This window comes from Aulostomus chinensis, chromosome 8, assembly GCF_037954235.1.
Source record: "Aulostomus chinensis isolate RoL2024-O1b breed Wild chromosome 8, RoL_Achi_v1.0, whole genome shotgun sequence".
Classification (NCBI taxonomy): Eukaryota; Metazoa; Chordata; class Actinopteri; order Syngnathiformes; family Aulostomidae; genus Aulostomus; species Aulostomus chinensis.
This window is the reverse complement of record NC_141327.1, coordinates 10,945,809-10,971,780: the sequence shown is the minus strand read 5'-3', so window position 1 is coordinate 10,971,780 and position 25,972 is coordinate 10,945,809. Positions and strand designations below refer to the sequence as shown.

General features: G+C 44.5%; 2 protein-coding genes across 2 annotated transcripts; one reads left to right on the top strand and one right to left on the bottom strand.

Moving 5' to 3' along the window:
* Window positions 1-149: 149 nt before the first annotated feature.
* cant1b (calcium activated nucleotidase 1b) lies at window positions 150-7,437 on the top strand. Its single transcript, XM_086210859.1, has 5 exons — window positions 150-333; window positions 4,708-5,301; window positions 5,374-5,514; window positions 5,708-5,911; window positions 5,991-7,437. The coding sequence occupies exons 2-5, from the start codon at window positions 4,767-4,769 to the stop codon at window positions 6,359-6,361; spliced, it is 1,251 nt and encodes a 416-aa protein (XP_086066985.1). The 5' UTR covers window positions 150-333; window positions 4,708-4,766; the 3' UTR covers window positions 6,362-7,437.
* On the bottom strand, window positions 7,263-24,297 carry ogal (O-GlcNAcase like). Its single transcript, XM_086210014.1, has 28 exons — window positions 24,115-24,297; window positions 22,782-22,889; window positions 22,366-22,521; window positions 19,437-21,084; window positions 18,556-19,345; window positions 18,283-18,465; window positions 17,362-17,425; window positions 17,152-17,273; window positions 16,916-17,067; window positions 16,675-16,771; window positions 15,907-15,934; window positions 14,664-14,766; window positions 14,417-14,468; window positions 14,095-14,192; window positions 12,148-12,278; window positions 11,676-11,847; window positions 11,467-11,565; window positions 11,153-11,292; window positions 10,410-10,554; window positions 10,208-10,306; window positions 9,885-10,133; window positions 9,637-9,807; window positions 8,787-8,872; window positions 8,556-8,648; window positions 8,392-8,477; window positions 8,191-8,311; window positions 7,976-8,105; window positions 7,263-7,732 (listed from the first exon to the last, which is right to left on the bottom strand). Exons 1-28 carry the CDS (start codon window positions 24,277-24,279, stop codon window positions 7,551-7,553), a joined length of 5,670 nt encoding a protein of 1,889 aa, XP_086066140.1. The 5' UTR covers window positions 24,280-24,297; the 3' UTR covers window positions 7,263-7,550.
* Between the last annotated feature and the right edge of the window lie 1,675 nt (window positions 24,298-25,972).

The following is a 25,972-nucleotide window of genomic DNA, read 5'->3' as shown; positions in this document are numbered from 1 at the left end:
TGGACATAGACCCTGCAGCTTTGGTGTGAAAAAGAAAACAAAAAAACATGTATCCAACTACAAGTTTGCAGTCAATTAAACTGCTGACTAAAGACTGCAGACTAAAAACTTAAGAGGAGATGAAAACCCTCAGTGAATAGATATTTGCTCAGTGGACAAACCGGTTATTGGATGCCCACGACAGCGGTTGAGTTGGACTCGTCGAACAACAGTCAGGCAGGAGGGGCGAACGTTGGGAGTAAGCTGACGTCGTGAAGCCGCTGACTTTCACTCGTAAAGTAAATTAGTTGTAACCATGATATAGCGGGCGGACTTGGAGAGCCTCTGTTCCAGGTAAGTTACGAGGTTAGGAAGATGGCCATGAATAAAGGTTTGTTCTACTCGGCCATGAGGGAAGATGCTGGTCAAGTAACTTTAGCCTGGTAAATGTTTATGCTAGCAAGCTGAAGTAGCCTAGCTGGTGCTAGCTAACGTCATTTTGGTGGCTGGCGTTTGTAAGTGGAAGAATAATTTAGATAATAAAACTCATAGTTTGTAAGCAGCCACGTAATTAAGTTAAAATAATGGAGGTTGTAATATGACAGATAAACCGTGTCCGATGTCTCGTCGTTATTGTCCCTCTGCCATCGTGGCTGTTTGGGGACAGTCGGATATTAGAAACGATTAGTTGTCCTTATCCAGTTTGAAATAGCACAGGGCTAAAGAGGACACTGCTGTTCAGCTTTAGGTTACTGAAACTAAAATGTCTTCAAGTTGTTAGCTGTCCCGAAGGTAGGGAATGACGAGGCTACCTGTTGCATCTCGTATTACTGCGAAATGAGTCAAGTCGGCTCTGGGTACAACCAGTAACTTCTATTAAAGCTTCTTGTGTATTGATTGACGGGTCGCCTGCACTTTCAGTGTGAATCCCAACCTTGGGTGCCCATCAGACATCCATTCATCCTTACATTTTCTATACCGCTTATCCGTTAAGGGTCGGGGGGTTGGAGCCTTTGCCAGTATCCCAGCTGACATTGGGTGAGACGCCGGTCGCGGGTCCGTCGCAGGGCCTTTAGGAGCAATTAGGTGTTCAGTATTTTGCTCAAGGATACTTCGACATGGTCACAACTACATTGTATGAATTATTTAGGCAAAGCATAAGGAACACTTCTCAGTATAATTAGTATAGCACTACAACAGAGAAATCCGTGTAGAAATGATTAAACAGTAAAGAGGTTTTTTTTTTATCATGGCCTGTAAACATTAATTTGGCAAGTTGGTGTCGAAATGCAATTTAAAAACTGGGAGATGTATGCATGCATACATTATGGTGTGTAAAATACTGTCCCTGAGAAACCTGGATTAATCTCCAGGATCTGCCTCTTTGTGCCATGGCACCTGGGGTCAGGGCCAGTAGATTCCAAATTAATGCCACAAAATCAGTCACTAGGTGAGTCACTGAGGTCCTGGATTCCTAAGCAATGAAGCATTGGGATTTGATTATGTTTGATTGATGATGCTATGTGTTGTCAAATGAAGCATTCAGATGGGGTAATGTCAGTGATGTCGACAGCCACCCAAATGATATCAAGCAATTAAGTGACATCGGCGCTAGTGAATCAAATCGGTTGGCATGTCCTTCAGCATTTTCATACTGTTTTCTTGAGTATTGTCATGAAAATTGATGTACTCCTAGTATAATGTTTGCTTGATTCATTCGTCACATCCAGCCACTTTCTGTACTGCTTATGTGGTAAGGGTTTTTTTGGGGGTGGAGCCTATCCCAGCTGATATTGGGCAAGATGCAGGGTTCACCAGGGGGTCGCCAGTCTATCTCAGGGCCATCAGGAGCAATTAGGGGATCAGTATCTTGCTCAAGGATACTTCGACATGGTCACTGGGGGAAATGAGGATCGAATCAGCGACCCTTCGGGTGCTAGACGGCCACTCTACCTCTGAGCCATGCCACCTGATTAGGCACAAATTGGAAATTATGAACATTCTGTTGATTGACAGATTGTGTCAGGTCGAGAAAGTGACAGTGATAGCTGGTTCTAAGTTTGAAACTCAAAGGATGTTTACATCTTAACCTTGGCTCCCAAAACTGATTTAAAACTCATTTTAGAAGGTTCAATGTGCCCCCTATTGCTGACTAGATGTCCCACTTCTTCCTTCAATTAATTATTAAAAATCAGACATGCAACTTTTCACAGTATAAGTCCATGCCCAGCCCAATCTGTTTTAGTGTAGCCTTTTGTCTTCTCTGTACAATAACTTGAGACAGCGAATTGGAGAGAATAGGAGGAGACTCAGAAAGCCAGAGAAGACAGTGGTTATCCTCATTTGTGGGACCAAAGTCTGCAGAGACGTAGAGTTTATTACTGGATGCATGCAAGAGCAACATGATGGTCACAGAGTGTTCAGGAGACAAGAGGCGAAGAACGGGTGAATGAATGAATTCTTATATGGCATACAGTGGGGCTGTGTTTGTGATGCGCAGGGATGGGAAATATGGGCCATGCTTACAAAAGTAACAATAAGGGCATTATTTGTTGGCCATTGCAAAAAACTTGTGTGTATGTGTGTGTGTGTGTGTGAGGAGTATGAAAATGATGTGGAGAGCAGCTGAAGAGGCAGAGAAGAAAAAAACGTCCTTACCAGCTATGTATGTGTGATGTAAGATGATTTGTTCCACTTCAGTAGGGCCGCTTTGAGCCTCTTGGCAAATATTTCAACAAACTGGTTTTTGTTAACCCATGTATAGGGGATTGTAGTCTGAAACTTCAACACTAACTGTTTGCCAAATGTCTTGTTTGTGACCATTTCTGCGGCTTAATGGTTGTGATTTATTTTTCTAATTGCATGTTTGATGCCCCCTGGGTATTGCTTCAGCAAGTCAGATAGCCTTATTATAGCACTGTGTCTTAAGTATTCAGAACTACGAGGAGACAGATTCACATCAATGACATTGTGGTCTAAACTGCAGGAAAAGAGACTCGCTGCATTGTAATTACGAGAAAAAGATCTAGCAGACAACAGATTATGTAGGTTCAATGGAGGGAGTTAGAAAATCATTTCACTTAAGAATTGTGAGGCTTTTTGTTAAGATTGTGAATCCGTTTTTTTCATATCTATAATTAAATATTGAGACTAAAACAGTAACAGTTGCTCAGTTGCTTCATCGTAGCCTCCTCTTTTCAAGAGTTTTTTTTCCCCGTGTACTTTAAACGGTAATTGTCTTACATGTTATTTACCCTTTTTAGATGCAGGGTTTTGTCCATGTTCAGGTTCAGGTGAAGAATGCTGATTTAAAGATTCACATTTGTGCCAGTTCATTTTTTTTGGTCTAATCTTTAAAATGACTCTGTGTGTTATTCTATTTGTACGAATGCACACAAATGTCATAACAATTCACAGTTCCTCAAGAATTACTATACTAAAGACTTTTAATATAAATTGAATTGGTAGCCAGTTATCACAGTAGTATAAGGGTATGTTTCCACTGGCTCACTTCGGCTCGGTACGGCTCAGTGCGGGTGTGTATCTACGAGCTCTGGGCACCACGTCAGTGTGGGTGGACTCACCGGCCGAGAGTTCCCCGGCTTAATTTGTGTGTGACATAACAATAATAATGGACAACATGGAGGCAGCGTTATACCTGTTGCTCAGGCAGTGGTTTTTGCTTAAACTGAAAGTAAGGGACGACAGACAGGCAAGGCTTCAAGCGGCAAAACAGAACACCCATGAAAAGTATAAAAGACTTTACCAAGCGAACGACCAGTATTCCGCCAAGGCTAAAATGATATGAAGTAGATTATGTAAGCGGGTAAGTTACCCAATCAACGCCCCGCTATGTGTTTATGGCACATTTTAGTCCCCACTCAGCTCACTTGGAACCCCAGCAGAACAGGGATCAAAATGGTAATGTTAGTACCGTGTTGGGCCAGTGGAAACGGGCGACCTGAGCTGAAGTGAGCCAGTGGAAACACGCCCTTAGACTTGGAGATAATCATAGCATCCCAGCCTTGTAATGTGGTTTGAAGGGGCTATCTGTAAAAAGAAAACAAGCTCATTAACACGTCAACACACCCCAAACCAATAGGGGGCAGCATATTACCAGAATGTTTGGTTGTTCATCCCCTTTGTATGACATCTAAACATCAGATAACCCTAAATTCATTTTCACTAATTGTTGGCTGAGGGTGGGCTTTACTTCAGGCCAGGGGAACACCTGATGGTGTTAAAAATTACAGAACACAGTCAATCCTTCACTATTTCTAAAAGCAGAGTTGTCTGTGTTTTTACCCACATGTGGTTCACAAATGTATTTTAGTCACAGCATGATAAATAATTATAGAGATGAACATCAGAACAAAATGAGGTCAAATTGCAGTCCTCCTCCAGAGGAAGTGGGATGTGCCAGTTACCTACTCAGTATGCATATTAGAGCTCCTGCCTCAACCCACAACAAAGCTCTGTTATGAACAATGAACAAGAGGAACAACAACCCATTTTTCTGACGTGTTACTCCTCCCCTTTGTTCATCATCTCTACTCTAAATGTTTATAGAAATACAAGACACCTGAGAACAGTTTAGTTTAGAATAGAATGCAGCAAGAAAGATGAAGTTTCATGCACAGCCTCTATCACCGATCACTTCACTGATCAAAAATGGATCTTATGTTTGACATTTAAATAAAAACCCACTTTTCTCTCTCTTTGTCTCAGGCTGTGGTAGTCCTCAGCCCCAGTCCAAGAATGGTCGTGAGGATACAGACGATACGCCCATGAGGTCCTTTGTCATTGCTATCCGAGGCCTAGCCTTGGCCTTGGCATCCATGACCCAGTCTGCCATGTCAGACTCACGTTTCCACCTCAAATGGCGGGCAATCACTGTGGTGACCCTCTTGGCTTTGGTGCTCGTGTTATACCTGCACGGCACAGTAGGGGAGAGAGACACTCCTGCTGGTTACTTCCGTAACAGGATTCAGAGTGTTCAGTTGCACATGCGAGGTGGTGATGACGTCTTTAGTGACATGAACGGACAAATAGCACAAAGCCTCTCCCGCCGACAGAAGTGGGACAAGCCTTACAATGACACATACCCTTTAACTCCGCCTGTGAAGACAATCAGCGGCATCAGGTACCGAATCGGTGTGATTGCAGACCTGGATACAGCATCACGTAGCTCCAAGGATGAGACGTGGTTCAGCTACATGAAAACTGGATACGTGACTATTTCAGAGAATGCTGACAGACTGGATGTTGAGTGGGATGCGGAAATAGTCACACTGGAGAGTCATCTGGCAGAGAAAGGCCGAGGTAAAGCGATAGCTTTTTATCTGTTATCGTAAATATGTGTCTGTGGGTGTTGATTGTTCACCTCTGCTGCAGGCATGGAGCTTTCTGAGCTGGTGGCATTTAATGGGCACCTGTACAGCGTGGATGACCGCACCGGTGTGGTGTACAGGATTGAGGGCAAGCAGGCGGTTCCCTGGGTGATACTACCTGATGGTGATGGCTCTGTTTCCAAAGGTTTGTCTCCTTGAGACCTCTTGGTTCTGTGCTTTGTTCTCCCTGAGCAAAATTTCTAAACAGCTCAGTTGTTTACACTTAGTGAAAAAAATGCGTTGTTTTTTTTTAGGTTATATCAAAACATTTAGTGCTATATAAAGGCTTAGCATCAATTGAACTCATTGAATAATACTTGTTTTTTTTTGTGATGCAGGGTTTAAAGCTGAGTGGCTTGCAGTGAAGGATGAGCAGCTGTATGTTGGCGGCCTTGGGAAGGAGTGGACTACAACTTCAGGAGAAGTACTAAACAACAATCCAGAGTGGGTGAAAGTTGTCGGCTACCATGGTGATGTGCATCATGAGAAATGGGTGCCATACTACAACGCCCTGCGAAGTGCTGCAGGGATCCAACCACCAGGTTTGGACAATTTTTTTCACAAGTGTCTCCACACACAACCTTCTTCCTTCCTTCCAATGCAGCTCTTCCCTTTCCTCAGGCTACCTCATCCATGAATCAGCAGCATGGAGCGAGCGTCTGCAGCGCTGGTTCTTCCTACCCCGCCGTGCCAGTCACATGCACTATGAAGAGAGCGCAGATGAGCGGCGTGCCGCTAACATCCTTCTGTCCTGTCAGGCGGACTTTAGTGACATAACAGTGCAGCATGTCGGCCCTTTTCACCCCACCCATGGATTCTCATCGTTTAAATTCATTCCGGACACAGATGATCAAATTATTCTAGCCCTGAAATCAGAGGAAGATGCTGGCAGGATCGCCACCTACATCATTGCCTTCACACTTGACGGCCGGCTACTGATGCCTGAGAAAAAAATAGGTGATGTGAAGTATGAAGGGCTGGAATTCATTTGATTAGGACAAGGCTGGTTCCTGAGTATTCCATCCAACTCTTATCTTTCTTACATTCTCCAATAGTACATAATTACCAAAATGATATCTCTAATTATAGGATGACTGAGGTAAGCAAGGGAATGTATACTGATAGTCTTTATCAATGTTATCTTATCAGTCTTTAAAGTGGTACTTGATTCAATACGTTTTTGATTACTCACCATTTCAGTTAGTCAACCCGCATGACTTCTTGGTGACTCCAGCATCCAGTATAGTCCAAGTCTTTCTATTCACATTGAGAGTTTCAAAACAGAAGTTATGGACGAGTTTTGCTGTTGCTGGTAGTTAGTGTCCATTAGCTTCATGCTAAAGGCCTCAGAAGTCCCCAGGAAGTCGAAGAGGAGTGATTAAACGTCTTTGTGACAGTGACAGTGAGTCATTCAAAGGCAAATTACACTCTTTTGGGTGAAGTATCACTTCTTCATTAATGCTGGTAGATTGATGCTTTTGTCTGAACCTAGACTTCAAAATCCTTTTCTGATCAGACACTACTGATGCCCCAGAGGATTCTGGGTAAAAAAGTTTATGAATGCTTACTAAGACCAGGTACTATGCATCTGTCTGCTGCACCCAAACTCTGCTGGTCAGACTCTCAGGGGAACACAGCTTAACAGCACAAGCACATTAACAAAATCGTGATGAATGCCCTGAAACTACCTGAAATTAGTTGTTTTTTTATTTTAGATCAAACCGGTTTAGACACACTGAAGTTCCTCTTCTATTTTTAGTGGGGTGGTGGAATTTATGAGTAAGCCAGGAGAAAATATCTCCCATGCGTTTATAAGATAGTCAGGGATATGTAACCGATCCAAACAAATATTTTATTTAAAGATGAACAAATAATATATTGTTTGCATACTCTCAAAGAACTAAATTGTCCTCTTGTTTGAATGTCTCATTTTTAATTAAGTTCTCGCAAATAAAACATTTTATTGCACTCCAAAAACGAATCACAGAACATTTTATAATTTTCATGTCCACAAATTGAATTGTATTGAATCACATTACTTGTCACTATACAGATAAACAATTATCAGTCAACATTTCTGACTAATGTAAGAAGTCACTGCCAAATGATAAACTGACAACCTGATATTAATCTGTAATAAAATGACAATACTGGATTATTGGATCACATGACACAACAGGTCTATCTGGAAACACCTGAAACCCCAGGACATTCCTTATCGAGTGTTTGCAGGCATGTTCCTATGGCGAGGACATCCTGCGGTAGACCGACCATTTTGATGGGTTTAAAGGAACCTAGTTTAGTGTAGAAGTCAATCATTCTTCGATCGCTCGCCCTCAACTCGCAGAACACTCCTCTAGACCCTGAAAAGCAAACACAGACTTTGATACTAAATGGGTTTTGCGAGTTACCTGAATTGCAATTCTTCATCGCCGTGGTGTATAGGTGACAGAATTAATGTGTGTAGTGCGCATTAGCAGATGCAAACCTGTCCGAGCACTAAACAGCTCCTCCTTGTGGGCAATCAAACAACTTGCAACACTAATTTTACATCTGAGTAAGCAAAGCAGTTACTGACCATTTCCTTGTGCTAGGTCATGACCTACCACTGCTCCTGATGGACGACAGCATCTGACGAATCATGCACTTGACTGGAGAGGGATCAGTGACTCGGGGAAGCATTTGTGCAGTGATCATGGAGGGGAAGTTCTCAAATTCTGGGTCACATATCACCCTCTTAAAATAAAAAACACAGTTGAGTGATATCACATTCAATCTTAACAAAGATGAAATCTTACCTCTGAATGACCCAAACTCTCACCTGAATTTTGGCTGCAGCTAGTTTGGCGTCGGTGAGCGCCAGTGTGTAGCCACACACCCCCATCTCATCCTCCAGGACCAGAGCACACTGAGGGCTTGAGGAGATTTCACCTGCTGACAGGCTGCACTGGGGCAGAGGTGGAGTTAAGATGGAGGCATGAAAGAATAAAAAAAGCAAAAAGAAAAAACAACTCTTTCTCACCAGTCACTAATGAGAGGTGGCTGAGCCATCAAGGGGGCTTTACCCTGTCCTCTTTGCATCTCCCAGAAAATCTTCTGCACTTCCATCTAGAACAAACATCAATACCACATGATCATGATGAATTTTGTAAACCATCCTGTGGTCTAGGAAGAGGTTCTCCTCACCTTGTCCTCGGGGCAATATGGCCGTATGCAGTATACTGATGTCATGGGAGGATGCTTGAACAGGTCCCTTCTCCCATGACAAGGCAGCATTCTCTGCAAGCATACATATATAGAAAATTCATGTTGACTTGTATCAATTACTGAGGTGTTCAAATTACAAAGGATGGGTGTAATATATCACATGGCATTCTTATGCGTTCCTATCCGGAAGACAATAAGGTGGGTGTATACCTGGAACTCTCCGGACAGACCCCCCCTAAATCCCCAGGGTTCAGGGTCATCAGTCATCAGCTGGGCTGAGGGTCGGCCATGCCCTCCTATGGAAGGCAAACAAGATGTCTCATCTGAAGCTAAACTGAGCAACTTTAATTTTAAACGGATCACATTTTTGGGACAACCATGAAAACAACATGATTTGTCACATTACCCCATTCTTTTTAGCACAAATGCATAATAACTGGCTCTTTTCTGTCACACTTCCTTCTTTTTTTGCTTTTTACTGCGGGAGATTCTGAGGTTTCCCTCTCAGTACTCAAGGTTCCTGTCATCGAAAATGTGCCTTTTGGTGTAAAATATGACTTTTAGAAGTCTAATAAATATAGAGGATTAGGATACGGATGTGTTGCAATCACTATCACATTAAATCTGATTAAGGGAAATGCCCAGGCTGGAAAGTAATCAATATGGTAATAACCTGCATCAACCCAACACCAGTCACCAACTCAGCAACCCCCACTGAATCCCTCAGCGAACACCAAGTACAGGCTCATATTTGAACCATTTTGCTGATATGCATGTGATGTAGGTCTTTCACTTTGTTCTCCAGGACATTACCTTCAATAAATTCAGCTTGGGGATTGTTAAAAGCGTTGTTCTTTAAATGTTAGGGGCAGCTAATCTCAAAAGCTTTATTGAGATAAACACTGAAATATTAAGGACATCGGGGGTTTTGAAACAGACGAGCACCAGAACAAGAGGCACATCAGTTAGAATGAATCAGTCCCTCTTCTAACATACTTGACAGCAGCTACTCCCACACTCGTGGTTTCCATCGATCATTAGAGGATTCGTGTAGTCTCACCCAGACTTTTCACGAAGGCTTGAGCCAGACCGACTCCACTCTTGATGTCACAGATGTAGTTGTAGAGGTCGTACAGAATGCTGCGGTTGGGGGCGTTTGATAGGCGGTTGAACATCTGCACCACCGCTTCGCACATGTCATCAAAGCGCTGCGCTCGTGAACACCACTCTGCTGACTGAGAAAGAGCAGCAGGTGAAGCAACTGTGCAAAGGTGGTACGACATGACAAACATTTTGTAAAACTGTAACTGGCCTTTTCAGTCTCAGCAGTGGCAGCCTGTCTGTGGTTTTTGAGCCAGTCCAGTTCCTGCAGCATGGTCCTGGCCGTGGGCCCGTGTTCATACGGCAGGTAGAAGAGGTCTGACAGAAGCTTCAGGTCATCCAGGGTCAGAGGTTCAGCGGTGTACAGTGGGTTCTCCCCTGGTCCAGGAACATAGGAGCTTTCTCCCATGTCTGTCTGCATGGGCTCCTCACCAGACGGCTCCTTCTTGAGGTGAGCTGGAAGGTGAGGAGAGAGAATGAGGAGGGCCGACCCACCAGCGGCCTCAGGGCCTAGCAGTGATAAAACAAACCTCCAAGTTGATCTGCACTCAGAAACTCCTGCAGCCAGTCAGTGAGGGCCAGGGTCAGAGCTTTCTGAGGACTATAGCCAGGGTCCTGCTCTTCATCGCCTGTGGGTCAGACACAGGAGGGCAATAATCACGAGTACCCTGAAATATTCAGCTACTGACTCAATATTGGGAATAAATCCGAGCTATAAGACATGAATCTCACCCATTTCCTCATCCCTTGGTCCTCTGTCAGCAGCAGCCTTGCACCATGTGGCCAAGGTGTGGATGGCCACGAAATTTGGGTAAAACTCACAGTTTGGATTAGTGAGTACTCCTCTCAGTTTGGGGATCAGCTCAGTGGGACGATCCTTATTAGCAAATACAGATCCCAAGGTCAAAAAATTATTGCATAATCTTTTAATCAACACCTAAAGGCTTTAATATTAGGCTCTTTTTTTTGTGGCTGTATCTGGATTAACAGGGTGTCAGTCAGTGTTCCAGACAGGTAAGAAATGTAGTTACAAGATCAGGAAGCACAGTTATCAAATTATTTAATGGCTTTTTAGTGCTATATTTTGGAACTACAGGCAGGGCACCATGGGTCATTGAGTCTGTATTACTTAGCTCTAGGATAAATAAACATAGCTGATGTGTTTCTATATTTTGGAAAATGTGGATAATGAAAATTCCAGCCAAAAATATTATTATGAACACTTATTTGTACTGACACCATAGATTTTCAGACAAATATTGCTGGATTCTTTGACACAAAACAAAAACAGCTGTACTTCATAAGGAACAGGCTCAGTTCAGGTTTATCTAGTGAATGGATTGAATATTGTCTATCATAGTATTAGTATTGTTCCAACAAGTAAGTAAGAGCTCCTAAATGTGCAAGTCAAGCCACAACAAACAAGGTTCATACTGGCAACATTTTCATCCATCAAGGTGTACGTAGATGTTGACCTTATAGGGTCCGATGAACAGCCTTTGTGGGTCGTAGTCGTTGGCGTGGATGTTGTCCCAGATGACAGGGGCCCTCTTCAGGATGGAGGACACCTCTTCTATGGATTCCACTGAGATTTTATGGGACACCACTTTTGGACCTAAGTAATATCAAAATTTCAGAGGATTGTTTCACATCATGGCAGGATTGAAAAACTAGACAACAATGAATGCAGCAGTTTTCTTTTTGGTCCTAAACGTACTGAAGGTCAAATAAATCTGACCAAAGACTGAATGTTTTATTTTGGTGGGACTCTTGTTTGGTATGATCTTACCAGTCCACAGTATGTCTATCCCTGGCAGAAGCTTGTCCCCCACAGTGTGCAGGTAAGTGGACTGAGACACATTGGGGCTGCAAAACACAGCACAGTAATCTAGAGACAGAGAGAATAACCTCTGAGGTAACAGTATTCTTTTCTCCATGCTTTAAACACAATGGCTGTATTCAAACCAGGAATAAAAATATTGTGTATTACAGCCTGACCTGTAGGACAGAAGAGGAAGGTCTCAGGTTCCCCCAAATGTTGGTACACCTCATTAGTGATGGCCACCTGAGCGTGAGCGAAGGAGCTGAAGGCTTGTTTATCACCCGGACACATCTCTATCTCGATGTCATCGAAGAGTAAAGAGAAAGAGCTGCAGCCAAAGTCCCTGACCTGAAGAAGAGACGGGTGGTTTGGGCGCAGTCAGACATCCTAAAGGTCTCTGTGAATATTTCTCACCTGCAATCAAGTCAAATCCCTGTTTGGATGATAAGGGAACTATGTGAGGTCTAAATTTTCTTTATAGGGTTATTCCATCAGGATTTAAACTCATTATTATAGCAGTGTCAGTTGTGTGTCATATAAAGGAAGACAGTCTCCAAATCAAAACCTCAGAGAGCAATAAAGCTAAATACAGCTCAGACTAAATTATCTCTTGGGCTTCACCCTTCACCTCAGCATACAAAGTCCTACCTGATCCAGTTTCCTCTTCAGGGCGGCAACCTCTTTGGGGTTTGAGAAAGTAATGTCCAGACCAGGAGAGATCGCATAGATGAAGTTGACATTGTGCTCTTTAGCTGCAGATATCAGGGTGATGAGTTGCTCTAGGAGAGGATTGAGAGGAACCAGAGGAGTTGCTGTCACATGAGGAGGTCACTGTTGAACAAGCTCATGAAGCCTCTTTGGTGGTCTGAATTCCATCGTCATCTTCCGCTTATTCCTTACTAGCAAGGGTCGCGGGGGGGCTGGAGCCTATCCCAGCGTCAACGGGCGAGAGGCAGTGTTCACCCTGGACAGGTCGCCAGTCCATCGCAGGGCCAACATACAGAGACGAACAACCATTCACACTCACATTCACACCTACGGTCAATTTAGAGAATCAATCAGCCTCGTCCTCTCGATGTCTTTGGACTGTGGGAGGAAGCTGGAGTACCCGGAGAGAACCCACGCAGGCACGGGGAGAACATGTAAACTCCACACAGAAAGATCCCACGCCCGAGCCGGGACTCGAACCCGGAACCTTCTTGCTGTGAGGCCACAGCGCTATGCAGTGGTCTGAATCAGTGGTCTGAATCAGTGGTCTGAATCCCTGGTCTGAATTCATTAAAATAAAATTTAAAACGGATTTTGTGATAGAGGTAAAAGGTAGGCATTTATAAAATGGTGGCCCAAAGTCCACTGATGGCGTACGGCAGATTAAAAGGGTCAAACTTCACAAAAACACGGCCATTCAGTTTGGAAGCAGCTATTAAAACTGACCAAGGTCTCTACAGAGATAATCACGCCCTAAGAGGTGAAACACTGATATACATCCAGAACCTCTGATAGAAGGCATTTGTTACGTTTTTTTTGGTTACGATAGAAACTGCAACTCAGCAGGGAAAGAAGATCCTGATATCAGCAACTATCTGTCTTCTGACGCCTCACTGGGACCGAGTCATGGTGGCAACAGACTGACGTAGGTCACCAAGACATCCCTCATCGCCCCAGCAACATACTCCAGCTGCAGGCAGCAATGATCATGATGACCCCTCTCCTTCTCCCAAGTCTCTCCTCAAGTCATCTCCGAGGCTAAACCCCAGACACTTCGCAAAGGAAACTTTTATTCATTTTCTGTCAGTTGCTACCCACAGCATGAGAGCAGAGATGAGAGTTTGAGTGTAAATCAATGAGAAAATGAGAGTTTCTCTTTCTGGCTCAGTTCAGGTTCCACTTCACCACAACAGATCCAGGCAGTGTCTCATAACTGCTGACATCACTGTGACCCGTCTGTCTCTCTTGTGCTACATCTGACCCTCACTCAAGGTGCTTGAACTCCTTCAGCCATCTGAGAATTGTCACACTAATGTGATGGAGGGGTTTGTCTGTCTCTGGGATCCTGGGAGCTGAGTTGTAGCTACTGATAGGGTCCCCCAATTAGTCCTAGGTGAGGGTCAATACTATGAGCTATTCTGATACCCTGATGATCAGACACGTCTCTAGTGAGGTAACTTTGCCCCAGAGGGAAAAGACCAAGGCATCCTCCTGGAGCCAGGACTGGACTCGTGGGGCTGGTTGAGCACAGCCCTCAAAAAAAGCAGTATGCTGTTGGTAGATCCAGCATCTGCAGGGTTAGACAATGGGGTCACATGCGTTGCTGAATGAGTGGCAAATATTTTAGCTTTAAAATCCATTTTTACCATTTTAAGTGGACAGAGAAACAACTACTGATCAGCTTGTTTGGATCTGGTTCGCTCGCACCAGTAATCTATACTGGGTGGTGTCAGACCATCAGAGAACCAAACCTGCAATCAAACGACCTTTGTCATAGATGTGGGTGAAATAAGTGAGCAAAAAAACGGGCCCACATGTTTCAACATACATCCATATCAAACAACATATGATAGGACATGAGGGGGTGACAGATGTGGGCAAACTCACCTGCCTCCTCGGGAGTATACAGGTCTCTCCAGTACATCCTGTGTTTGTAGTCATCTTTGGGGGCGTACAGGTATGTGTTCAAACCCCACTTTTGTTCCCTGCCACGCACAATCACACCAAATATCATGTCACTCTCATGGGATTAAACAGTTTATCAAATATTCTAACTTTCACACAGCCTGGACCTAAATGAATTCAGACATATGAAACACAGGGAAGGGATGACACCCAAGCAGAATGTCTTACTATCTAATATCTATCTTTATCGTTTTAAGATCACCTGCAGTAGTGATTCGTGTTTATAGCAAAAGAGGTCGCGTACCTTTTAAAAAGCTCTGTTCTCTGCTCCATAGTCCATGGTCGCCCATAAAAGCCTGCATCAATCAAAGGTAAACTTGTTAAACAACACCAAACTTAAGTGACATTAAAATTTCACCCAAATTGAAAATGTGCTTCTCAGCGAAACAATGAAGTAGAAGCAGCAGCCTGATGTAGATGTTTCTATGTCTCCAACGGGGCCCTTGGGTCTCCTGCTATGATCTATGGCCCCTGATTCCCGGTCCGCTCACCTTCCACGACCCCGCTGATGAAGCGCCTCGTCCCGCTCGTCTTCCCTTTGGCATCGCCAGCTGTTGACATGGTGTTTCTGTATTCCCGTCCCTGACGCTCCAGCTATCACTCATGACTTTCTGTTGCAGCCTTTATCTAATTGTCTTTTATTGCAGTCTTAACACGCATGCGCAAGCCAGTCAGGTTGAAGAGTTATGCAACACGGCGCTGCCAGGATCTAAAGTCTGCGGTTGTAAGGACTCGAAGGAATATTTGCTAGTGTTTAGTGGACTGAAGTTCACTACTGCCGCCGCATGTTGTCTGACGTCTCCAGCTACAGGGCGAACGTCTTAAAGGGACTGTTTCTTAAAGGGGCAGCTCACTTTAAAGCGATTCGGTTGCTTCGTAACGCCGTCATAAAAAAGTGATGTTTTAGCTCCTCTGACTAGTCCCAGCATTTGTCCAGCAGGGTGTACTCTGTACTCATTAAAAAAAAATATCCAAAGAGGTGTTGCCGTCTTTTCCAAGCAAGCGAAAGCGGAAAAGAATAAATACTGATGATTAGGTGCCCCCCCCCCCCCCCCCCCCCATCTTCAAATACATCAGTCCTCATCAAGCTGATGTACAGTAAATACCAGGACAATCCACCAGATCCATGTACCACCCCCTTTCTTATTTGATGCAAATTGCATTATAATATGACACAAAATGTTCTAAATTTTCTACTGATAACTAATTCATGACAAATAATGGAACAAATGATGTAGTAACAAATGTTGTACAAAGCACAAAAAAAACCCACAAATATTTCTGTCACAGTGAATCTGTGAAAACGGTTTCAGATGTTTGTTGAGTTGATAAATCAAGAGGAAAAAGTTGGCTCTTGTTCTCAGACTCCTCAAAGCAGGTACCACTAGTATCATCGTATTGTTCATCAAACGAAGCCTCAGTATGAGCAAGCTCCCCATACAATCTAAACAACGTCAACTGGGATTATCAGCATATGGCAAGAGAATTTTCTTCAACCTCACTGAACCACTTGTGAATTACTGTCGTCATGGCAACTTTGCTATTGGAGCCGAAATGAGAATATTGATTTCAGTGTCTTCTAATGAGGGGGAAGCTTTAGCAGATCGTGTTAGGGATGGTTCAGCTGACTTGAGGTGAGCTACACAAGTGTGAAAATGAACCAATGGGAGACGGCAGGACCCTGGAACAGCAGATCTAACTGGGAGGCCACGGTGTAGCATTCAGCACTTTTACAGTCTGGTCAGGACACGTGGCTGAGATGCTGGGCCATGGCGGAGAGGGATTAAGCGAAGCAGCATATGGTGTGGTCGGGAAGTTGCGATGGGACTGCTGGCTCCATAAAAAAATGCGTTGAAAGCATTTGCCAACTGGTGGCTTCCTGTTTCCACATCACAATTGAATATGCTGGTTACTTGCCAAACTGGCTAAGTTATGGTTTGCACAAGGAGAGAATCTTATATGAATGTAAGAGAGACTTGGTATCAAACCTCCATCATCAGGCTGATGGAAGACTCAGAACAAATTCAACTTGAGGGGCTTCGGGTTTGGAGCTCCATGTCATCATCTAAATATCAGCTAGGGAATTTTGAGGGAAACTGTACAAGACGTCAGGTGAAGCTTGAACTAATTCAGCGAGACAAGTTTATCAGTCAAATGTTGCTGAAAGAAAAAATTGTTTGGATTTTACTCAAAATGAATAAATTATGTTGGTAGTTCTTCAGAAAATACAACGAGCAGCTTTTATTCTTCATGTACAGATATACAAAAACGTATCAAGTGTTACGGAATGCAACAGATATTTTGAGTGGGTTCCACTAATGCATGATGTGATGAGTGCTAACATCAAAACTGCATTTGTATGCAGACATTACACACACACACAAAAAAGACGAACATACAAAATTTTGCTACACAAGTACGAGCAAAAAGCTCTGAGGTTCATCATCGTCATGTTTTGTCCCTCCATCGTCACATCCAGGTCGTCTTCGTCATCGCTGCTACCTTTTCAGTCCCCTCTGGGCTTGTTTCAGTAGCGAATCAAAGTCCAGCTCCTCAAACCTGCTCCTGACCAGAGAGCGCTCTGCAACTTTGTTTGCATCTGAGGAAGAGAGGGAAGAACCACGGGGGGCAAAATAATGAGAATCTGCTACAGCTCAAATTGTTTTTATGTGTTCTGCTGCCTCGATGAAGTAGTAAATATACAGTTAAACTAACATACTTGTCCTTATTTTTGGAGTCTTACCTAGATCAGCGTAGTCGGAATTACAAAACTGTCTTCGTCCTCCAAAGCAGATGTCAAACGGCAGCTCATCAGGCCGTCGTAGTTTTCCGCCGTTATCGATGGCTGCAAATGCATCCTCCATGTTGTAGAACGTCACAAACCCATAGTGGTCACTGTGGGAACCAAAGACGAAGGATCTTTAATACTGAAAAATACAAACTCCCCACATAAAAGACAGGCTGATTCTGTGTTCTTACCCTTTATCGCGGAAGTGAAGGGAAACACATTCTACTTCTCCGAACTGAGAGAAGCGCTCTCTCAGTTCGTCGTGTGTCATGGACCTACGGATGCGGCCGACATACACGACTCGGCGCTCATCCTGTGTGACAGGATTTTTGTCATTACTCAATGCCCAACTAAATACCAAAAACACATCAATGGACATGCCGGGAAATACTTTTACTCACTATGGCTTTCAGTTTCTGAATCCTCGCTTCATGTTCTCTCTGGAGTTTCCTGGACTCTCTGCTGCTGTTGGGTAAAAGAACAGATTGACAACAATTCTTAAAGGGGACCTTTTATGCGTTTCCAGCTTTTCAGACTCATAGAATATATCTAAAATGTTGGATACTTGTTCTAGAGGATGTGGAAGTGTCCTATCATGAGGTAAGCATGTGTTAAAGTATCCGGGGGTCAGTTTCAGGTTCTGCACTGCTGAAAACACTCAGATTTGGAGTTTTTTTAAAAAGTCTCATTTTGTGACATCACAACTTCAGGGGAAGCTCCATATACGGCAACTCACATGGCCCTGGTCTCATTGCCTAGTGGGGTTGCCGCCCAGACGGAGGCAGACTACAAGGCTACAGGTGTTGTCATCAAAATGGCTAACAGAAAGTGTTTTTTTTGGGGTGCAAACACTTCTTATCTTTGCTTAGACTTCCCAAAGAAGACGAATTAAGGCAGTAATGGGAAAATTTTGTTTTCGGGGGAGCAAGTAACTCTTTCGCCTTCATGGACAGCCGTTTCCCAACCAAACCTCAGTTCAATGCTGGATTTGCGAAAAAGCTAATCCTGAAGGCAACTGCTGTCCCCTCTTTACATGGTCGTGAGGAGGACACCGAGCCACAGGCTGTAAGTAACATTTTGTCAGTGTCTTGTCTGTTTTTAGCTCTGAACTGCTGTGAAAGAATTGCTCTCAGTGTAACTGTAGTAAAACCAACTTGTAAGACAGGAATATGAAACTGTATTTCTGTTTTAGGACTGCTGCATGTATGACAATGAAAATGTAGGGTAGCAAAAAACCTGCGGAGGCGTGTTCACTTTTGGCACAGAATAAAAAAGTACCAAGAATTTCCAAAGGCATCCCCACCATACATTCACTGACTCACCTGTAAACATCCCTCCAGCGTCTACGGCAAGTCCGCAGGGATGGCGATGGAGACCTGGACCCAGACCAAGATCTGGATCTTGACCTTTTGAATCTGGATCTAGACAGCCTATAGTGGCGAGGTGGGGAGCAGGAGACAGAGCAGGATGAGGAGCTGCTGCTCTCAGAGCGTTTGTGATGGAGCCTGCAACCACAAACAAACACATGATACAGTTCCATACTAAAGACCAACAGAGAGACTGAAGGTGGACACAGATATTAAAGGATGGCTAACCTTGGTCTTTTGGGAGAGCAGGATGGTGAGCTTGAGGAGGAAGAGGATGATGATGACCAGGAAGAAGAGCTGGAGTCAGAATTGGGAGAGCTTCTCCGATATCTTCTCTTCTTTCTTCCTCTGCTCGGGGGGGTGGGTGGAGGCGTTGGTAGAGTGCAAGGAGCAGTGCCATCTTCACTGACACCCCCATCTGAAAATGATCTGGTCCTGTGGTCTTCAGAGTCCTGCACCTCATATTTACCATGAACGGTGGTGGTAAACTCAGCGTTAGAGGCTTGTTTTTTGCATTCATAGCTGGCACTTGACCTGCTGGTGGTCACCTGCACCTCATCAGCTGTTTTATCAGTGTCCTTGAGCATCAAGGGTTTAGCTCCACTCCGCTGAGTACCACTTGGAGGTGAATGATCTAGAGGACCGCAGTAATCATGATCGAAGGATACAAATGAGTAGACGCGAGGTGAGCAGTGAGAGAACTCTGGAACGCTTGCCTTCTTGGCCGGTAGTGGGCGGGGATCAATGATCTGAATGGCCTTGGGTGGAGGATTTTTGCGTCTTAATAAGTGCTCTTCTCGAGTGCTGAGGATGATTTCAGTGCCGACGGGCTCAAGGATATCCAGGTGCTCAAAGATGTGGACATCGGGTTGATTCCCAGTGGCTTTTCTAGATTCTGGAGCGCTCCATTCTGGTTCTTGAGATCTTTCCTGTTCTGTGTGTGGCTGCAGATGTAGAGGGGGTGCAGATCTTGTAAAGTTGTGTGCGGTCTCCAGCTTGCTCTCACCTTCCTCTTTAGCTGTCAGGGAGGGAGGGGTTCGGATACGTTAGCATAGCTAAATCATCATAATAAAATCAGACGTCAACATCTGACGGAACGCATCACTCACCTTGTTTTTCCTCAAACTGCTCCAGTAAACTGGTTACGTCAGGGGCTTCAATTCCTGAAGGGTAACAGCAGACATTAAAAGTCTTGTCAGGACCCGTCTCTTTACAGCTGAGCTGGGGTGACTGGTCGTCGGGAAGAGGAATAGTGGAGGGACCCTCTGGTAACGTCCCCTTCCCTGGCGGTGGAGTGTGAAGGCAGGTTGTGGGCTGGTTGGTGTAAGGTGGCAATGATAGACACATTGCTGGGTCTGGACCTGTTAGCTGAGGACCCTTTGACACCATCTTGATTTCATGTGGTATCTTGTGATCTGAGTTAAATTCACTTTGTGTTATCACTGGAGAGCCAGAGGAAATACCTGAAGGTTTGGTTTCCTGAGTCCTGGTGCACTTTGGCCCATAATCCTGCTTTGGCTTTGGGTCTGAGGAGGATGTTTGTGATTGCATTTGGATCTCTGGCATGCTGGAGTCCTGGTTGTTGGAGTCTCCTTTGGACTGGACAGTGGAGGGCAGGGGGAGGAGGACTGGATTTGGTGGGTCACTGCTGAGCAGTGTTAGCTTCTTGACTGGACTTTCCCTGCTTTCGCAAATATTTACAGCTGTGTCCACTGTGACATCTGGCAGTGGACTAGCAGGTGAGGCAGTTTCAGTTCTAGGGCACTTGTATCCACGGCGTTGTGTAGGAAAGGTGGGCTTGTCCTCTCCTGGGGGAAGCCTGGGGGATAGGGGGGCACGACGGGAGAACTGCTTGTTTCTGGGGTGTTGACAAGTGCTGTTCCCAATGCAGTCCACCTGATGGTGTGCAGTCTTTGGCCCACAGCTGCTTGGTCTTTGTCCGTGAGAACAGAGAATGGGGGTCAACTCTTTGGGGGGCTCAGTTACAGAGGGCCAAAGGGTGGTGTAGTTCCCCTGCTTCTCCACTAGAGGCTGCCTTCTCTGACGCAGCTGTCTGTACTGTTGGAGGCTCAGCGATTTGGTCTTAGCCTGACCCTTTGGCTGTAGTCCGTTAGCCTCAGGGCTGTCTTTACTAGACAATGGTGCTGTTAAGGCTTTAAGTGTTGGACTGGCAGGTGCTTCTGTGTTGTTTGGTGGCGCTGCAACAACATTTTTCTCATTCTGTTCCGTTTTCATAGTTTCATCTAATGAAGCCACTTGAACAGGTCCAAATCGAACTCTCTTCTTTTCTCTGGATGACGGAGTTCTGGGTGAGTTCCCATTCAACAGAACACTTTTCAGCAGTTTCTCATCACTTCTTTTTGTTTCTCCATCTTCTTCCTCCTTCGCTTGTTTCAGAGGCGTCTCCTCGTCAGATACAACATTGATCTCTTCATCACTGTCTCCGGTGGGTCTCTCATACTTCCAGATTTCTTCCCGAGAGAATAAGGTGTCGCTTCCCTTCACTTTGTTCCAGGAGGAGGCAGCCGGTCCCCTCTCCTCCCCTTCCACATGCAGCTTCAGACAGTAGGGGTGCATGATCCTCACCAGGTTGACCAGAGATGAGGAAGTGAAGACTTCCACATTCTCACTTTCTGCTTTCTTATTTTTGGTGTGAAACAATGTGTGACTTTGTTGTTTTAACACCTGCTGCAGTCTCTTTTCTTCCTTATCTCCATCACGTTTCAGTTTTAGTTTGCCAGCAAGGGTTACTTCATCCTGATGGGAAGATATAAAGAGAAAAGATGAACTTGAGTGTCTACATATAACATCGCTAAGATCAAACCCATCCTGTCTCAAAACGATGCAGGAAAACTTGTCCATGCTTTTGTCATTTCCAGGCTGGTTTCCTGCAACTCCCTCCTATCAGGCTGCACCAGTAAGTACCTAAAGACTCTCCAGCTGGTCCAGAACGCTGCTGCTCGCGTGTTGACTAGAACTGGTAGAAGAGACCATGTCTCTCCTGTACTGGCTTCTCTGCATTGACTTCCTGTTAAATTTAGAATAGAATTTAAAAGTCTTCTTTTAACATACAAAGCCCTCAACAGTCAGGCTCCTTCATACCTGACAGAGCTCATAGTCCCTTATTATCCAGGTAGAACCCTTCGCTCCCAGGATGCAGGGTTACCTGTGGTTCCTAGAGTCTCTAAAATTAGAATGGGAGTCAGAGCCTTCAGCTATCAGGCTCCCCTCCTGTGGAACCATCTCCCAGTCTCGGTCCAGGATGCAGACACCCTCTCTACCTTTAAGAGCAGACTTAAGACCTTCCTTTTTGATCAGGCTTATAGTTGGGCTGCTTAGGCTGGCCCTTAGATATGCTGCTATAGGCTTAGGCTGCTGGGGGATCTCCCATGGTGCACTGGGCTTCTCCCTCCTCCTCTCTGTCATCAAATACTCATATGTGTTACTAACTCATGTTCTTCTCCAGAGTCTTTGTGCTTCCCCAGTTCCCAGGTCCCTGACTGCTGCTGCTGCTCGAGGAGGCTACAGACCTGAAGAGCCTCAAGCTGCCACCCTTAGCATCACCTGCTCACGTCCCCGTCTGTCCATCATTCTCTCCTCCTTTCTCTCTCTCTTTATCTCTGTCCCTCTCTTTCCTTCTGTATATCTGTCTTCCTCCATTATCTGTCCCTGTCTCTACCCCATTTTCCTGCTCTCTTTCCCCCCAACTGGTCAAAGCAGAAGGATTGAGCCTGGATGTGCTCACCGTTCCTGCCTGTTAAAAGGAAGGTTTTCGTTGCCGCTGGTGCAGGATGTGCTGCTGATGGAGAATTGTTGGGTGTAAATTCATTGAAGGAGCGTGCAAGTCAGTTTTGGTTGTTTTTTTCAAATGTTAGTACAAAAGCACAGTGCAGCTTTTTACTTAAACATGTCCATTTCAAAAATACAAGCACCTCTGTCCTGTTTAGTGCATCTAGTATGATGAAAAGACTGCCTTTCCCACTGTAAATGACTTCTTTCAGGCTTGTGTATATTGCTTGTCAGCGAGTGTGCACCCACCGATGACATGTCTCTATACTCCTGGTAGGTGAGCAGCTTGGTGTCTGGCAGGGTGTCAAAGGGAGACAGAGTGCCCACATCATCCTCCACACAGTCCAGCATCTCGGTCAGAGCTGACAGCAGGGTCTCGCTCTCGCCCTCCCCTCCACTCTTGTCCTGAAATATGGCAGCAGAGTCCAAACTGACTGTTAACTACTATGTGAGGCTTAAAGTGGAAAAAGAAAATCCGGAGCCTGAAACTACCCCTTTTGCTTCACTGCAGATGATTGGTTAAACCATACACTAGAAATCCACCACTTGAAGCCAAAAATGTGTTGTGCAGCATCACTATCACTATGACTACATGAACACGCGTGGATGGTTTGGACTTGTAATGAACACATCAGTGTAGATTACTGTGGCGACTGAACTCTGACCTCTGGTGAAACAGTGGAGTCTTCAAAGATAGCCAAAATGGAGTGGTCCATGCAGGACTGGGGGTCCATGTCCACGCCATTCACGTCTCCTCCTCTGCACAGGGAAAACTGCAGAAGATAACCCACAGAAATCAACCTCCATATGAACTGGTCTGAGAGCTGATACCTCTGTATGGAGTCAACATTACATTCTGGAACCATGGGGGAACTTGTAGGTACGTGGCTGCGTATGTTGCAACGTGAATTGTAAATGAGACAAGCTGTACACCACAGGTTTATTAAATTAACATGTTGTTTTTTAAATGCTTTCATTTCACTGATTCATTATTTGGGCAGCGCGGTGGTGCAGTGGTTAGCACTGTCGCCTCACAGCAAGAAGGTTCAAGGTTCCAGTCCCGGCTCCATCACAGGATCTTTCTGTGTGAGTCTCCATGTTCTCCCTGTTCCTGTGTGGGTTCTCTCTGGTACTCCAGCTTCCTCCCACAGTCCAAAGACATCAAGAGAGGACGAGGCTGATTGATACTCTAAATTGACTGTAGGTGTGAATGTGAGTGTGAATGGTTGTCTGTCTCTATGTGTTGGCCCTGTGATGGACTGGTGAACCCCTGCGACACTTAACAGGATAAGCGGAAGAAAATGGATGGATGGATTCATTATTCTGGCATTAAAAAACAATGGAGGCAGTTTAGAAGTTATTATAAAAGTCCATAACAATTCGAGTATGGTTGTGACATCTGGAATTTCTGTTGAGTACCAGCAGGTACAAGAGAAATTAGGGCACGTGAGCAAGTGAGAGGAGTTCAGGTTGAGGACACCAGAGAACCCTGATCACCAACTGGGACCATGAACCAGTCGCCAGTTGCTCTCCTGGTTAACATACACAGTCCCAGTGCTAGGCTGACTGGATCGGAAAACAGGCTTGAGACAAAGAAATCATTTAATGTGCATCGCTGACAAATCATTCCAGGTGGAGGAGAGTGAAGTACAAGGGAGGAGGATGGGAGGAACAGCCTTGTATGAACATCTTGTTCTTCCCTGTCAGGTCTAACATGTAAAAGTTCCACGACGATGCCAAATACAGCAAACACGAGAAGACAATTGATGATATAAACTAGTGTTTCAGTGTGTCATTTCCGCATTTGTATCTGTCAAACTGTAGGTTAATAATCGGACTGGCCGCCTCCCTGATCACTTCCCTCAGTAGTAGCAGCCTCGTTTTAGCCACGTGTCGCTCTGCGCGCATGTGCCGGTCAAACAGGCCTGATCGCAACCACGAAAGCCGCCCGGATCACTTATTCTGATGCCAGATCACCTCAATTAATGACACCGGTACCTGACTGGGGTTGTTGCTGCACAGAAAGTCGCCGTTGCTGGCATTTAAACTCCCGTCTTTCCCCCTCCACCGCGCCGCCATCTTGCTCGCTGGCAGGCCAGATTGAGACACGTGGTCACCGGCTTCGCGCGAATACAGGAAGCTGACCTGAGACCAGTTTACCATTCACATTTGAGTCATTGAGATTTGATTTGAGCACTTAAATCAGATCCCAGGTCAGTTACTTACTTTAATTACTAGTTTAGTCTTGGAGCGACTTTATGCTGATGAGCCAGTTCGTGTAGATTTGTTGAAATTAGTAGTTTAATTTAAATTTCATGACTCGAAGAGCTGGTTTTCCACTCTATGGCTACATTCTTTTTTGGCTATGTTTTCATACCTGACGTGTTGTGTTTTATATACATATTTTGCTACTCGTAACTTTTGATTCACGTGTTTCAGTATATATATTTGTTTTGCTCGAAAGCGACACCTTGCGTCCCGTTTTCGGTTCTACAAGTTTCTCCCAGTGAAGAAATGAATTTACGCCGGGGGGGCAGCATCACTCACGAGGAGGTGTTGTCGTAACTCAGACTTCATTCATTTGTGTCATAGACGTATTACTTTTCGCAGGTGGTGGCATCTCCGACATATTTCATTTATCCATTTATCTTAACGTTTTCAATGAATCGTTAATTTATTATAAACGTGTAACAATCTTCATCAGGTTTTGGCATTTCAGAATTGTTACATTTATTTATTTTAGACATTTAGTAAGTTGGTAAGTTCATTGGTTTATTTATTTACAGGTGTTTTACGTGTGTTAAAAAGTGTTTTACTATTAAAAATGTAAAGGTTCCTCCACCCTTGTAAATAGTCTTTAAAATAGATATATTCTTAATATTTTATCATTTGTACCTGAAAGTACACATCCTGTAAGATATTCCATAGGTTGATAGCAGTCGATAGATCAGAAAATGGCTTGAAATAATACATTTTGAAATGTTTCCACAAACTGAGACCCTGTGAGCTACGCGTTCACACATAAAGAAATATGTTTAAATAATGGTTTTCCCCTTCATAGCAGGAGGCTTTAGTTGGTATGTTAAATTGTTCAACAACACTCTGAATAATCATTAAGTGCTCCAGTAGCTGCTTTATTATAATTGATGAGACACTCACTGCAGTATTCAACATCAGACTGGCAGCGTGTTTGACGGAATGACAAGTAACATTACGGCAATCCATCCAAGTTTAATGGTTTGACTGGTCACCAGAACAGAGATCATCTACATAAGACTAATGTGTTGGCTGTTTAACTAGAGTATTCAGCCTTTATCTCACTAAGGATTTGCTATTAGGGCCTCGCCACAGTGTCACCATCCAGTTGTCTCACATGAAAGGACACCCGCTGAGGTCCAATTTGACATCTTCACAGTATAAGAACTGCAATAACAGCCAACAAGCTGCGCAGGAGATCTTTGTGACTGAAAATATTTGAATGCATTTTTATCGCTTGTGTTCACATGACTCACTCTCCCGCCACTGCACTCTGCGATTTACTCTGCATTCACATTAATCAGAAGCAGCACTGCTGTATAATAATTTTTTTTCTTTTTCCAGCAGCTTCATGCTGCTTTACCTGCTGTATAATGAATAATTAGCAGTAAGTCTAACCAAGAGACCCAGTTGTCATCACCCATGGTTTGTTTCTCTGGAGCTGACAGAGACCCTCAGCAGCACTGCACCACACGCTCCACTGACAGATTGTATGATGGTCTTTGCATGGCTGAGTGCATTTACATATTGGATACCGCTGCCAAATGTTTTGCTCTCATCCCCACATTCGTACCCATGACTGCACTGTTTCCAGCCAGCA